The sequence below is a fragment of the Perognathus longimembris genome, chromosome 5, assembly GCF_023159225.1.
Source record: "Perognathus longimembris pacificus isolate PPM17 chromosome 5, ASM2315922v1, whole genome shotgun sequence".
NCBI classification, from domain to species: Eukaryota; Metazoa; Chordata; class Mammalia; order Rodentia; family Heteromyidae; genus Perognathus; species Perognathus longimembris.
Genome location: NC_063165.1, coordinates 82,072,482 through 82,087,184, shown reverse-complemented (window position 1 = coordinate 82,087,184; position 14,703 = coordinate 82,072,482). Strand labels below are relative to the sequence as shown.

The window sequence follows — 14,703 nt, the reverse complement described above, 5'->3', positions numbered from 1 at the left end:
AGAATTTAAAAAAGCAGGAATGGCACATACATAGATCTTCATTAAAGGGTGAGGAGGTATTCATACGTAAATGGTATTTAATTATCAGCACGAAGGAAAGAATTCTCAGATATTTTGAGGTTTTTCAGAATATCAATTAGTGAAAGGGATAAAAATGAAGATATTTCATAACAATGAATATTGAGAATTGTCTTTTCCATTTGTATTTCATGGAGTCATCTCAAACATGTCTCAGTTGTATGCCCACAGAACATAGGTGTTGTAAATGCTTAGTCCATTAGGATATATCTTCAACAAATGTATGCAGTTTATTTGTTTTCTGCTTATCATTTAATAACAGCTTCCTGAAGGATTGAAAGTGGGGTGTGTGTGTGTGTGCGCACGCGCATGTGTGCACATGCACATACACATACTGGGGCTTGAACTTGGGGCCTTGTGCTCTCCCTTAGCTTTTTTGTTCAAATTTAGCTCTCTACCACTGGAGCCAGAGCTCTCTATACAGCCTTTTGATGGTTCATTGTAGGTAAGAGTCTTATACAGCCAAGTGCTAGTGGTTCATGATTGTAATCCTAGCTACTCAGGAGGCTGAGATCTGAGGATCATGGTTCAAAGCCAGACCAGGCAGGAAAGTCTGTGAGACTCTTATCTCCAATGAACCACCAGAAAACCAGAAGAGGTGCTGTGGCTCAAAGTGGTAGAGCGCTAGCCTTGAGAAAAAGAGCTCAGGGACAGCGCCTAGGCCCTCAGTTCAAGCCCCACAACAAGAATAACATCAACCAAAAGAAAAGACTTTCCTACTCAGGCTGGCTTTGAACCGTGATCCTTAGACCTCAGGCTTCTGAGTAGCTAGGATTACAGACATGAAGCACTGGTCCAGCTGGATCAAGAGGTTAACGCAACTCTGAATTTGTACAGAACACACTAGGTTCATAGGACTTATGTTGACACAAATGACCATGATCTGGAACAGAAACACACGTGTGGCTTTGGGTACAACTATCACCAAAGGCCCTGGGAACTTAGACGGAGAAAATCCTAGCTCACTCATTTCAGTTGGGCTCAATTTTAAATCAAATAATACAAAAAATAAATTCAGAATATCTTTTTTTTTTTTGGAGTTAGAAACCAAAGCTAGAGTGTGCCTATAAATCTCTGAGTAAGCCCAAGGGGTAGTATGCAGGTGGTTACAAATGAATTAAAAGAAGTATAATAGATAAAGGAGAGCTCAAGCAGTATAATTCTTTGAAAAGATTAAATCAAAGCTCAATAAAATAAGTACCAGGAAATGAGGACTTGGAAGGGGGGAGGGTGGGGCCAAAGGGAGACAGGTAGAAGAATGAAGGCAGAACATGGGGAAAAGGCTGGCGAGAATTCATCATGGTATACATCACAGAATTGAGAACAATAAGGGAAGGGGTGGGTTGAAGGGGGTGAAGAGGTTGAAGGGAAGACAAACACTGCTTTGCTAAATGGCAGCAAAATTTCAATATCTAACCTAAACATTAAGAAAAGGAGCCGGTGGGAAGGGGTGGGTGAGAATGTTTAAACGGGTGACATTGATCAAGAAGCACAGTATCCATACACTGCTTTGTCAACTGTGAACTCCTTTGCACAACTATTCAAAGATAATAACAATATTCAGCAAAAGGGAAGGTGATGAACACAGTTGGATGAAGAAATCCCATTTCCATTCATAGATTATTACATTATATTTTGAGCAAGAAATAGTCACACCATCAGCAAGCCCAGGGAATAATGGCAGAAAGGACACAGACGTCATCTTGTGCTGTAATTGTTCCCTGTGCATTTCATTTTTCTCGCTGAAGACAATCTCCATGCAAGAATTAGTGCTTCTCAACATTGTGAACGTCTCCACACCGTAAGCTTCGTGCATGTCTCCATCATATTTTACATGACTCCACATTTTATGAACAACATCATAGGTTATAGTATATGCATTATAATGTCCAATTTTATTGTACCATTATATTAATGATAGGGTGTATCTATTATTGATATACCACATACAGTGGCGCATTTTTCCATTCCACAATATGTTGAGTTTGTTTGTTTTGAAGAACTTCTCCATTTATTCTCACAGCTGAACAATATTCCATATATATATATTCCATACATATATATCTATATATATGTGGGCAGCAGTTCTTTAATCCGCTCTATGGCCAGAGCCATTAATGACTGCGGGTGCTTACGATTCCACGTTTAGCAACCACGAGTCACGTCTCCCGTGTCCGTGCGCCTTCGCCGGGCACGCCGTCTGGGTGCGCGGTGCCTGGCAATAGTGTGGGCCCGTGGCTGGTCGGTGGGCAACACTTCCCACTCGGGAAGGGGTCTGCGAGTGCGGGGGTGCAGTGCGTCTCAGGGCTGTCCAGGTCCCGGGACCCCAGAATCCAGTCACAAAGCCGGGGGCGCACCCCCGTACCCCCGAGTTGGGTTTCTATAGCTTCCAAAATGTCTTGGCACCGCGGGCGCGTTTGCTTCCCGTAGCTGCCCCGGCAGAGGGGGTCGCCAGGCGAGCTGATTGTGTCCTGGGGATGGAGTTCAAGGCCGGCGCGTCCCCGGGCTGCAGCCGGGGCCGGGCCGGCGCGCCCTTTGTGCCACTGGCGAGGCGGGCGCTCCCCGGCCTGGCGGGGTGGGCGAAGGCTCACCCAGGGCCAGATGGTGGGTTTTTTTGCGCACCCCTCTCTGTGCCCCTGAGCCCCCCCTCCTCCCCCCCCCGCCCCATTCCCCCAGGCTGACCAATCCAAGCCACCACAGCTGATCTCCAGGGAGACAATGGAAGTCCAGTTCCTCTCCTCTCGCCCCCCTGACCCTCCTCCAATCAGGGTTTACCATTGTGCAAGTTCTCGGCTCCCCCGACCTCCCCGCCCCTCCCCCCCATGCCGGGACTCGCTCCGCGCGGGGCGGCGTTGCGCTCGCAGCCCGGCTCCGACTCGAGGTCCTTATTAAGGGCCGGGGCTGGGCCGGGGCTCACATTCCCCGCCGGGCTCGGACGCGGCTCCCCCGCCCGGCTCCTTCCCCAGCCATGCGGCTCCCCGCGCTGCTGCTCTGCGCGCTCTGCTGCGCCGCGCGCGCCGGGGCCGCCGGCGACTACGACCTCCTCTACGTGAACCTGGACAACGAGCTGGACCCCGCGCACCTCCCCACCGAGGACCGTGAGTCCCCCGGCTTAGGACCCCCCTGCGCCCCCCCCTCGGCCCCTCCCCGAGAGACCGCCCGCGGTGCACTTGGATCCACTTGGATCCACTTGGTCAGTGCCGAGTGATCGGCCTCCGGGGGTTCTGGAGATCGCCACACACATCCATTTTGGGGGTGTCTTTCAGAGAAGGGGGTGCTAGGTGACCTGGGACCCCCCCCTCCGCCGGGAGCTCAGCAGTTAGTCGGGGCTCGCGGGGAGATCAGCTGTGGCTCAGGATCCCCGGGGGGGGGGATCAGCGGTGAGCGGGGCCCCGGCGGGCGGCGGGCGCTCGCGAAGCCCGCGGTGCTGGGGGGCGGGTGGGGGGGAAGGCCCGGGGCGGGCCGGTGACCGGTGCGTGCGTGTCCCGCTCCCCAGCCACGCCGTGCGACTGTCGCCGGGAGCCTTCGGAGTGGGACAAGCTGTTCACCATGCTGGAGAACTCGCAGATGCGGGAGGCCATGCTGCTGGAGGCCACCGACGTGGTGCTCCGCGGCGAGCTGCAGCGGCTGCGCGCCGAGCTGGGCCGGCTGGCGGAGGGCGCGGCGAGGCCGTGCGCCGCGGGCCCCGGGGAGGCCCGGCTGAGCCGAGCGCTGGACGAGCTGCTGCAGGGCAGCCGCGACGCGAGCCGTCGGCTGGCGCGCCTGGAGGGCGGCCGCGCGCCGCGCCCGGAGCCCGGGGCCCAGGCGGAGGCGCCGGCGGAGGCGGAGGCGGCGGCCGGGCGCGCCCTGGGCGCGGTGCTGCGGGAGCTGCGGGAGACCCGGGCGGAGCTGCAGGCGGTGCGCCGCTGGGCGACCCGGCACCGGCTGCCCGCAGGTAAGCGCCGCGGCTGCGGGTCCCCGCCCGCCCGCCCTCCCGCGTGGCTCCGCGGGAAGCGCACCGACCTGGACGTGCGAACGCGCGCTCTCCACACGCACACCCCCGTCCCCGGCGGGAAAAAGGCCTTTAAAAACGATCCGCGATCCGAGCAGCCAAATGGAGGCGGGGGACCGCAGCCGTCACGGCCTTGAAATAGACCCAGGGCCCCCACGCCCGACCCCGCCGGCCCGTTACACCCCGGCCCCCCGCCGCGGCTCGCTTTCCCTCCGCTCGGGATTTCCCCTTCTCCTAATTCTATCCGGCCCCGGTCTTCAGGGGAGCTCGGATTTCCCGCACGACGTCAGGCTGACTTCTCCCCGAGCCGACCCGCCCTCCACCGGCTCCGCCCCGCGCCTTCCCCGCGGGGCACCCGGGGTCCAATTCCACCCCCTGCCGGGGAGCGGATCTCCCGGGCGTCCCCGGCCCTGGGTCAGGTGGACGGCGCGAGCGCGGGTCAGGGGGCGTGGGGTGCGGGGATCAGTGATTGTCAGTGACCCTCCCCTTGGGAAGAGGGGAGATCTTGAAGATGGTTGGGGTCCCTCCCTGAAGCCCACATCACACGTGGTTAAAGAAAGATGGGAAGATCTTGGAAACTAGAAATAACGCTTCAGAAGTCAAATTTTCTTTAAAAAAAAAATGGGGATGTGAAAAACAACAACAACCAAATACGTGCATTGTTTTAGAAAGCCAGTGCCCTGAGAAATCTCAGAAACAACACAATTGCAAACAATCTCTCCCCCCCCCCCCACTATTTCCAAGAAAAACCAGGAGGGGGATTCCTAAGCCCGTGTGGGCGCAGGTTTCATCTGAAATTTCAGAAGCCATGCCAAGATGTTATTCTTTTCCTGAATATTTGAGGACCGCTTGTCAGTAGAGTATTACCTTAACTAATAAGTAAGCTTCAGAGGAAAAGCGTACAGTCCAACATAAAGTCACTCCGCAATGTGATAGAAAGCACCTAACAATTCAGTGGCTATTTTCAATGCACGGGTTTTGCTTGTCTGTTTTGCAAGTGGTCGAGTGATGGATAACCAGGGCACATGTTGTGTTCACAAAAACTGGGAGAACTTCCTCTGGTTTTCATCCTGTGCACATCAGAAGGGCCTGTAGTTCTGCATCTACAACCTGTAAATCTTTCTCCTGTCTTGGTCCTCTGCCAGCTTCACTCCTATTGGGTACCTAATCATCTTGTGGGCCTTGTAAGACTTGGTTTTAATTTGTTTAGTCTGTGATAGAATAATTAGAAAGACTTAGCTAAAAGCCATTTCGTGACTGCCATCTTCGTGTTTCTGCCATCTTAAGAAGGAATCAAGAGATTCTACCTCTGGTACCCTCTCCCTCTCAAATTCTACAGAAACCTTACAACATGAATTTCCACCAGGCACACCCACAGAGAAATCGGGGTCTCCCGGGCACCCAAGGGTCTCTGTGGAATGCAAACCTGATGGGCTTGCCTTGATTCAACAGGAACTTAGTAACTGACATTGCAGTAAGCTCCTTCTTGAGTAACTCTTTACTGAAACCTAGCAGAGATCAAAATCCTCAAACACCCCCAGATAGGGCAATCTCTGTCCCGTCATTTTTATTTGATTCCATTAATGGAGCAAGGAAAAGCATAACACCAAGCAAAATCTCATCAAAAATGTCTCATTACAAATTAATTTTAAAAACCATTGCCATTAAGTTTTTCACAGAACAATTTGAATTTTAAGGGATGACAGGACCATGCATTAGTATTGCCTTTCCTTCCTTCCTTCCTTCCTTCCTTCCTTCCTTCCTTCCTTCCTTCCTTCCTTCCTTCCTTCCTTCCTTCCTTCTTTCCTTTCCTCTCTCTCTCTCTTTCTTTCCTTCTTTCTTTTTTTCTGTGTCAGTATTGACTGGGGCTTGGCCTTGACACTGTCCCTTCGCTTTTTTTTGCCCAAGACTGGCACTCTACCACTTGAGCCATGGCTCCACTTCTGGCTTCTTGTTGGTTCGTTGGAAACAGTAGTGTCTTGGGGGTTTTGAACTGCCACCCTCAGGTCTCAGCCTTCTGGAAAGCTAAGATGACAGCTGTGAGCATTGCTATGTGGGCTCTTGTGTTACTTTTAGGTGACTGTGCTTGATTGCTTGATCACATTTTCTTTGACTATCATTGAAAGATCAAGTCTAGTTTTGCTTCCTGTTTTCAGGACAGCACCTGGCTCACAGCAACTTGTGGGACTATAACATAGGCTACCAAACTTTACATTTGTTTCCTGGAAGGTCTATCTAGTCCCTAGTTTGTGTCTACAGGCTCTAGGAATCACCAGATTATGGCATATCTTCTGTGGGTTGTTATAAAGTGAACACCTAACCCTAATTTCGTGTTAAAGTTTTCCCTCTATTCACCAGAAATCTGAGCTTATCTGTTAACAGCTTTAGCACCATTGCTCCCCAAGCACACCTAGGTCTTCCCTTCCAGCTCCCAGATCAGCCAGGTGGCCTTGAGGGGGGCCGGTTAGCAGCGGACTGACATCTCGGCCTGCTGTTGTGTCTTCCTAAGGGCTCTTCTGCAGAAACGTGTTCTCCAGTGAGGCCCCTTGATGAAAGAATTCACTACTCAAAACTTTTTCTATTATGGCTTAACTGTTGAGCTCAGGGCCTCACACTTCTGCTAGGCCTTTTCACTTAGGATAGTTGCTGTTCTACCTTCAGCTTTTTGCTGGTTCATTGGAGACAAGAGTCTGACACTTTTCTGCTGAGGCTGGCTTTGAATCACAATCCTCAGATCTCAGCCTTCTGAGTAGTTAGGATTACAGGTTTGAGCCAAGTGTTTTTAAGTATGTCCTTGACTTACCCAGTTCCTTTTGAGAGCTACATACCTGTTCTTACAGACTCACGGGGAGTGGGGGTCTTTTACACAAGACACTAAAGACTAGAGCTGGGGGGCTTACCAAAAGCTGTGTGGTCCTCAATGGCAGCACAGAAAACCGAATTGCAGTCATGTAGCCAAATGTAAGGGTGACATTATTAGGAGGCTAAGGTGTGAATGGGGCTTCCACAAGCAGCTCAAGTGAAAACCCGAGTTTAAAAACCTCACCAACTAGAGATGCACAGAGAAGCTATTTTTGCCTTAGTTTTCTCATCTGTGAAGAGGGAATAAAAGACTATTTATGTACTGGTGGCTCCTGCCTGTAATCCTAACTGCTCAGGAGACTGTGATCTGAGGTTTAATGTTTGAAGCCAGCTGGGGCAGATGAATCCATGAGACTCTTATTTCCAATTGACTAGCAAAAAGCTAGAACTAGAGGTGTGGCTTAAGTGGTAGAGTGCTGGCCTTGATTGAAAAAGCCAACTGAGAGCCAGAGGCTCTGAATTCAAATCTCAATACCAACATACACACGCATACACACACACACACACACACACATTTTTTAGGGTTAAATGACAAATCGATTAGAAAAGCATATGGTGGCTGTATGTTATTGTCTTTCAAAGGGTGATTTCTACAAAGGTAGCAAAAATTTACAGCCATCCCCAAATGTGTGATACATGAGGATCTATCTATTCCCAAGTTCCATCACTGTTGTGGAATTCTACTTAGCATGGCTACGGAGACTGGGCTAGGTTCACTGAATTTCACAGTTCCTTATTCAAGGAGCCCCAGCAAGGCAAGAAGAGGAGAAAAAAAATTGAGCTCCAAATCCTTGGGAATGACACAATCATTGACATTAATTCAGCGTGATTGGACAAACTAGAGAAGCAGCAGAAAAGCAAGGATGCTAATTGGAGGGGGAGGGAGTTGTCAGGCTTGGTTCTCATTATTGGGCAGGCTGGGCCTGCTTGGCTGGGTTTTTCTTCTAATTGTCCAGGGGCTTCAGGAAGCGTGAGGTGACTGTCATCATTTCCCTTGCACGCAATGGACACCGCAATGCCCTGCTGTGTCAGGTTCTCAACTACAGTGATTACATAATGCCGTCAGTTAAAAGAAGGCCAGAATCCTTCGGCATGAGCTTGTCTATGTATATATTTTCCTCATATTCTCCGCCCCCCCCTCCCCTCTTTTTCTCCCCTCTGGTAGGTTGTGAAGTAGCCATCTTATTCCCCATGCGTTCTAAGAAGATTTTTGGAAGCGTGCACCCAGCGAGACCCATGAAGCTGGCGTCCTTCAGCGCGTGCCTTTGGGTCAAAGCCACCGATGTCTTAAACAAAACCATCTTGTTTTCCTATGGCACAAAGAGGAATCCGCACGAGATCCAGTTGTACCTGGGCCCCGGGTCCCTGGAGTTGGTGGTGGGGGGCGAAGAGCAGAAGCTGGTGGCTCGGATGGCGGTTCCCCTGGGCAGGTGGACTCACCTGTGCGCCACGTGGGCGTCCCAGCGCGGACGCGCGTCCCTGTGGGCGGACGGGCAGCGGCTGGCCACCGCGGCGGAGCTGGCCGCGAGCCACCTGGTTCCCGAGGGGGGCGTCCTCCAGATCGGCCAGGAGAAGAACGGCTGCTGTGCGGGCGGCGGCTTCGACGAGGCGCTGGCCTTCTCCGGCAGGCTCACCGGCTTCAACATCTGGGATCGCGTCCTCAGCGAGCAGGAGATCGGCCAGGCGGGCGGGGAGGAGTCCTGCCACCTCCGCGGGAACGTGGTCGGGTGGGGGGTCACCGAGATCCAGCCCCACGGAGGCGCGCAGTACCTCTCCTAGGGACGGAGCCGTGCGCTCCGGAGGGGCCCCGGAGGCCGGGCGGGCTTCATCTCGGCCAAGCGCGGAGGGCCTCGGAGAGGACTTGCGGAGAGACTGCGCTGGGCTCGGTGCCACCGTCCTTTCTGATGCCCGACAGACAGCCCACCTCGCCCGCCATTCAGAAAGGCTGTGTCGTGGGACAGAAGGGGAACGAATGGTTTCAGCTTCCTTTGGTTAATTTGTTTTGGCCAGTGATGTCTTTTAGGTTGGAAGGAATACAAGATGAGATGGGTAGGCTGTGGTTGGTTCTTACGGCTCTGTACCTTACTAGGAAAACAAGGATGGCAACCCCTGGGTCTTCGTATCACACGGTGACTTCGTGTAACAAACACGAAGGTCGTTCATGGGTTATGACCGAGGGTGGCTTTTTGAGAACATAGTTATGTAAGTTATATTGTAAAATGAGTTTGTATTAATTTTATTTTTATAAGACTCTGCTGTAAATAAAATGTTTTATAAAACGAGTTTGTTCTTCCGGTTGAGTTTGTGTGTCTGTGTGGGTGGGTGGGTGTGCGCGCGTGTAAGTGTGCATGGAGGACATGGGACTTGAACTCAGGCTGTGCTGTCCTTGAGGTATTTTTTTTTTTTTTTTTGCCAGTCCCGGGGCTTGAACTCAGGGCCTGAGCGCTGGCCCTGGCTTCTTTGTGCTCAAGGCTAGCACTCTGCCACTTGAGCCACAGCGCCACTTCCGGCTTTCTCTGCTTATCTGGTGTTGAGGAATGGACTCAAGGAACCAAGGGTTTCATGCATGCTAGACGTGCACTCTACCGCTAAGCCACATTCCCAGCTGTCCCTGAGCTTTTTGCACGAGGTGAGCAGCTTTGTGTGGTTACACGCTATGACCTAGTTCTGGACAATGTTGAAGTATTGTATGTGATTTTCCTTTCCTTTCTCTTCTCTGACTGGAATGTAGTAACAATGGCTGTAACTTCAGCAACAATCTTGCACCATCAGACAGCACATAACTACACATGGTGGCCGTAGTTGAGGAGAATCTATGCTGCTCAGGATGCAGAATCCAGTTATTGCTCTGAAGAGATTCCCCATTTGCCACCCAATTTCCGCTCAAGACATGGCACTTTGCAACAACCTAAAGCGTTCCCCTACCACAGAGGCACGTTCACTTGTACCTTGGGGTGCCATTTGCCTTTTGGGAGGCATGGCTATGATTTAAGGACAGGAAGACACTCAGCAGATCACATAATGTAAGATGTGCCTGACGGGGAACCTAGGATTCTTTCCCACTGAGTCATTCTCAGGGGGCGCCATGTCCTGAGAAGATTCTTGTCTGTTCCTAAGTGTGTCTCTCTCTAGGTTCATCTTCTGTTATGTTTCCCATGTGTATTAGTAGTCAGGTTGAATATTCCTAATAAAGTGAAATCAATAGCTCATTACTTAGAGCACTGGCTTAGTAAATTATTTCCTAACAACCTGTAATGCAGTTACCTTAAAGCTGCCCTCCCCCCTCCCCCGGAAGAATTGTATCATGGATTTTTAATGATTGAGTATCTCACTAGGACGTATCAAAGTTCACAAATGGGCCTGTCTCTGACTGTAGTAATTTACTAGGGACCTGGTACATGGCGGGTACTAAATAGTTGCTGATAACAATCACGATGATGATGATAATGGTATTTGAATAATCCCAGAACAGTGGTGAAGAGTGGGCTGAGAATTATTCCAAGCGTAGATGCCTTATTGACTTAAACTTATTGCTATGCTGGAGTGAATTTTCTAACTTCATTTCCCTGAGACTGCTCACCAAGCAGTGGGTTGCTCCTGTCTCACACAAAGAAAGAAATTAGATAAAATTTATATTTATTTTCACTTAACTAGACAGCCTTTTCGGGGATGTTGTCAGGCAATCAGAAAGGAATTGGAACACTTGCAGAGACAATATGACATTTTCTTCCCAGAAGATTTGCTTAGTTGAATTTCCAGTCCTGTGAGCCCATCGTGTGCTTTGTGCCTGGGGGCAAGGTTGAAGATGTGTTGACAGGGCCAATTTCCTTCTTAGGACCCTAGCTTCAGAGATGCAGAGGAAAGGAGGTCACTGCTTTCTAACGAGGTACCCGCGGCGTACTTCGCCTCTCAGAGTTCCTGATGAATGTGTGCACTGGACTTCCCCCACATGTCCTCAAAACAATCCGCTAAAACTATCAGCCAGAGATAGGCCCCTAGTGATGTGATTACCTTCTTGCATGCAAGATGCAGTAGTGGTAGCTCGTGTGGCTTTCATTTCCCAGCGCTGGACGGGTGGCACGGCGCATCCGTATTCAGCCAAGAGTAAGTTGGGAGAATTACGTATCTCTCTTTCTCAGGGTATTTTGTGTAGTTGGCATTGTGGCTCTATAGAGAATCAGGTAAGGAGCGTACTTCTTTTTCGGTTATCTGGAACAATTTGGACAGGGTTGTAACCATCGATACCTTATTTGTTATAATTTGAAACAAAACTTTTAAATTAAAAAAATCGAGTGGGGGGGGGGGCTGGGGATATGGCCTAGTGGCAAGAGTGCTTGCCTCCTATACATGAAGCCCTGGGTTCAATTCCCCAGCACCACATATATAGAAAACGGCCAGAAGGGGCGCTGTGGCTCAGGTGGCAGAGTGCTGGCCTTGAGCAAAAAAGAAGCCAGGGACAGTGCTCAGGCCCTGAGTCCAAGGCCCAGGATTGGCAAAAAATAAAAATAAAAATAAAAAAATAAATAAAAAAAATCGAGTGGGTTGATTGCAAATGGTTCGTACAATAATCCTATTTGATTTGTGGATATTCAGATTTTCTATTCCTTAGGCTCTCCAGTATGAATCACAATGACACCTACAACATTTTTATAATTTCCTTCTCACCGGGAGAGTTCAGAGGGTAAAAATTAGACAAATAGAGTGTAAGTGATTAAAATAAAATTCATTTGTCGTTGTACTTATTGTAAAAGTTAATATTACATCTGTAATATTAGTAATGTAAAGTACCTTAAACTACTGAAATGTTTGCCTTCAGGGATAATTATACAAGTCTGTTCGCTAATTAACTCATAAACATTTAGAAAGCATTTGGTTTGGAATCAGGAACAGACATATGTACAGTAAAATTGTAGGAAAAAATGTAACCAATGAAATAAGAACAACTGAATCGAAGGGTAGATGCTACCGAGATACTGTAAGATGAAACTGGTTGAGCCATCTCACCAATGTTTCAATCAGTGTTTTAAAATGAGTGGCACTGTTTATAAATGATTCAATGACCAAGAGCGACTTGTGGGTATATTCAGATTCAAGAAAGATTATCTAATACAATTTTGCCATGGAAAAACACAGAACTGAATTTGCTAAGAGCAAAGAGTTGTAGAAGTAAGAACATCCCTACGTAAGGCTTCAAAACAACCAAGAGAGATTCAGAGTATGGCAGAAACTGCTCCATGTGCTGAAAAAACTCCTACTTTTTGGGGGAAAAAAGTCTTTGGAGACTTTGTGGACCCCAAGCTCAAAAGCAGTTAAAGATGTGGTTGTGTGGGAATTTGCTTTTTGGATAGGTTGGGCAAAATGTAGGTTCTTGACAGGAGGCTATGTCCACTTTAATTCTCAAGATGGAGCCTGGAGGATCAGTTAGCTATGGACAGCGGGAGAGCTGGAGGGAGCAGAGAGCCTCCGGGATGCTGCAATCAGCGTTGGGTGGAGCTGGGATTCAAGGATAAAGTAGGGCTTTCCAGCGAAATGGCCAAGGCTGGAATCTTGCTTTGAGTTTCTGAGATTCGGTGTGCCCGTCTAAAGATGATACAATGGGCACCTGTAGATTCTCTGTGCCCAGTGTGGGTTCCTGGCCATAACCTGAATTTCTTCTGGGATCCGCTCCTTCTTAACGCCTCAGCCATGAGGTTCTGCTGAAGTTGACTGAATCTTCGGTTCTACAGGCATCTGGTGACCACAGCATCCCCTGGTAATACTGACGAGCTAGCTCAGAACAGTCATGTCACATTGGAAAGACGGAGACTGGCTATGGATATTTTTGTGCGATCAGTATTCCTGAGGAAGGGACCTGAAAGCTGGGGTGGCCCACATTGTGGGACATGAAATTAACCAAATCCACAGGAAGCAAGCTGATCAGTGTGTGCCCATGGCTTTGGGCGTGGCCATTGATCCCTGAATCAAGTTACAGTGGAAGTCTGAAGAAGCCCTTGTGCATCTTCCAGTCATGTGACTTGCCTGCAAGTTGTCGTTCTGGTTCCTTCGGCGTCTCCATCTCTTCTTCAAACTTCCTTTTTCTCTTCTTCAAGCCATCCATAGCAAGGGTTTTCTTTCTTTTTTTTTTTTTGTCCAGTCCTGGGCCTTGGACTCAGGGCCTGAGCACCGTCCTTGGCTTCTTCCCGCTCAAGGCTAGCACTCTGCCACTTGAGCCACAGCGCCGCTTCTGGCCGTTTTCTGTATATGTGGTGCTGGGGAATCGAACCTAGGGCCTCGTGTATCCAAGGCAGGCACTCTTGCCACTAGGCTATATCCCCAGCCCAGCAAGGGTTTTCTGTTATGTAATACTGCTTATTGGTAAAGTGAGGTAATAATAAGATTTCTGTCATGGGGTTCTTATGATATCACATGATATAATCTACCATAAAGAAGGCATGTGATGTCACTGGAGCTGACTTGGGTACACTGGCTATTGTATGTATGTTTATCAGAACTAGGGGAGGGAAAAACCAAAATGGAGAGATAAAGGGTAAAAGTCGAACCGATGCAACAGCAATACTTGTAAGACAATATGCTGTAAACCAACTGTGCAACTTGGGGGAGGGGAGGGAGATAACGGGGGGAGGGGGCAAGTGGGAGAAAAATGAAAGAGGAGGTAGCAAGTTGGAAAAGAAATGTACTCATTGCCTTACATATGAAACTGTAACCCTTCTGTACATTACTTTGAGAATAAATAAAAGAAGAATGTGTGTAATAAATGTTAGCCATTACAGTTATTATCAGTGTTATTGTAATTATTATGATTGGGGAGATGATCTTTCTTTTTTTTTTTTTTGCCAGTCCTGGGCCTTGAACTCAGGTCCTGAGCACTGTCCCTGGCTTCTTTTTTGCTCAAGGCTAGCACTCTGCCACTTGAGCCACATCACCATTTCTGGCCATTTTCTGTATATGTGGTGCTGGGGAATCGAACCCAGGGCTTCATGTAGACGAGGCAAGCGCTCTTGCCACTAGGCCATATCCCCAGCCCCCTTCTTTCTTTTGTTAGGAGTATAACAATGGGAGAACAAATATTAGAATACTACAAGCTGAAGAAGAAGGTATAAAGGCTAGAAAAACAGTATAAGAAAAAAGAAATCTCAATGATGGTTTCCAGAGCTGTTAGGCAGGTGACGGAAGGCAAAGCTCTGCAGAGCAGAGAACGTAAGGACTCAGACAGTCTTACAGTTACATCAGTTTAAAATCCAAAACCTTTCATAGGTCTAATTACCATTTTATGGTCATTTTAATACTGCCTGATCAAATAAACCAAGTCATCTGTTTATATCAAATGCTTGCAATGAATTTAGAAAGTGTATTTTGTGTTTCAAAGATTTCTTTGTTATTGAAAAAGCATTAAGAACAAATAAATGGATGAGCTAAGCTCTTGGCAGATTTTGTAAAGACATAATTTGATTCTTTTTTTTTTCTTTCATAAATTGCTTACTTACAAGTCTAACTACCATGGTTTTGAAATGCTTGGTGAGTATAAAAATTCATTCTGGAAATTGTTTTTAAGGTGGTGAAAAAAATCATAATTGTTCCTGTGGACTTTTGGCAAATTGAGCATCATACATAAAATGAAGCTATCAATTTGATCCCGTAGTTTGATCCCCTCACGGGGGGTGGAAGCCGAACCTGAGCATGGAAAGGTGTCAGCCATATAAGGGAAGGAGTTGTATCAGTCATAAATGAGAGGGGGCTGTGTTAATCTTATATGGGAAGGGGCTGTGTCAGTC

The 14,703-nt window shown here is 48.7% G+C and overlaps 2 protein-coding genes across 3 annotated transcripts in view; one reads left to right on the top strand and one right to left on the bottom strand.

Annotated features, from left to right (window-relative positions):
• The window catches only part of Veph1 (ventricular zone expressed PH domain containing 1), a 111,006-nt gene that overhangs the window by 75,036 nt on the left and 21,267 nt on the right, over positions 1-14,703 (bottom strand). The window lies entirely within an intron of this gene.
• Ptx3 (pentraxin 3) lies at positions 2,681-9,204 on the top strand. Its single transcript, XM_048347215.1, has 3 exons — positions 2,681-3,176; positions 3,575-4,012; positions 8,097-9,204. The coding sequence occupies exons 1-3, from the start codon at positions 3,047-3,049 to the stop codon at positions 8,708-8,710; spliced, it is 1,182 nt and encodes a 393-aa protein (XP_048203172.1). The 5' UTR covers positions 2,681-3,046; the 3' UTR covers positions 8,711-9,204.

Bases quoted from the DNA above. Each gene is read 5' to 3' on its own strand.
- Ptx3 (XM_048347215.1), top strand. From the start codon at position 3,047: ATGCGGCTCCCCGCGCTGCTGCTCTGCGCGCTCTGCTGCGCCGCGCGC. The intron at 3,177-3,574 runs GTGAGTCCCCCG...CCCGCTCCCCAG, and splicing joins GCACCTCCCCACCGAGGACC to CCACGCCGTGCGACTGTCGC. The intron at 4,013-8,096 runs GTAAGCGCCGCG...CCCCTCTGGTAG, and splicing joins CCGGCACCGGCTGCCCGCAG to GTTGTGAAGTAGCCATCTTA.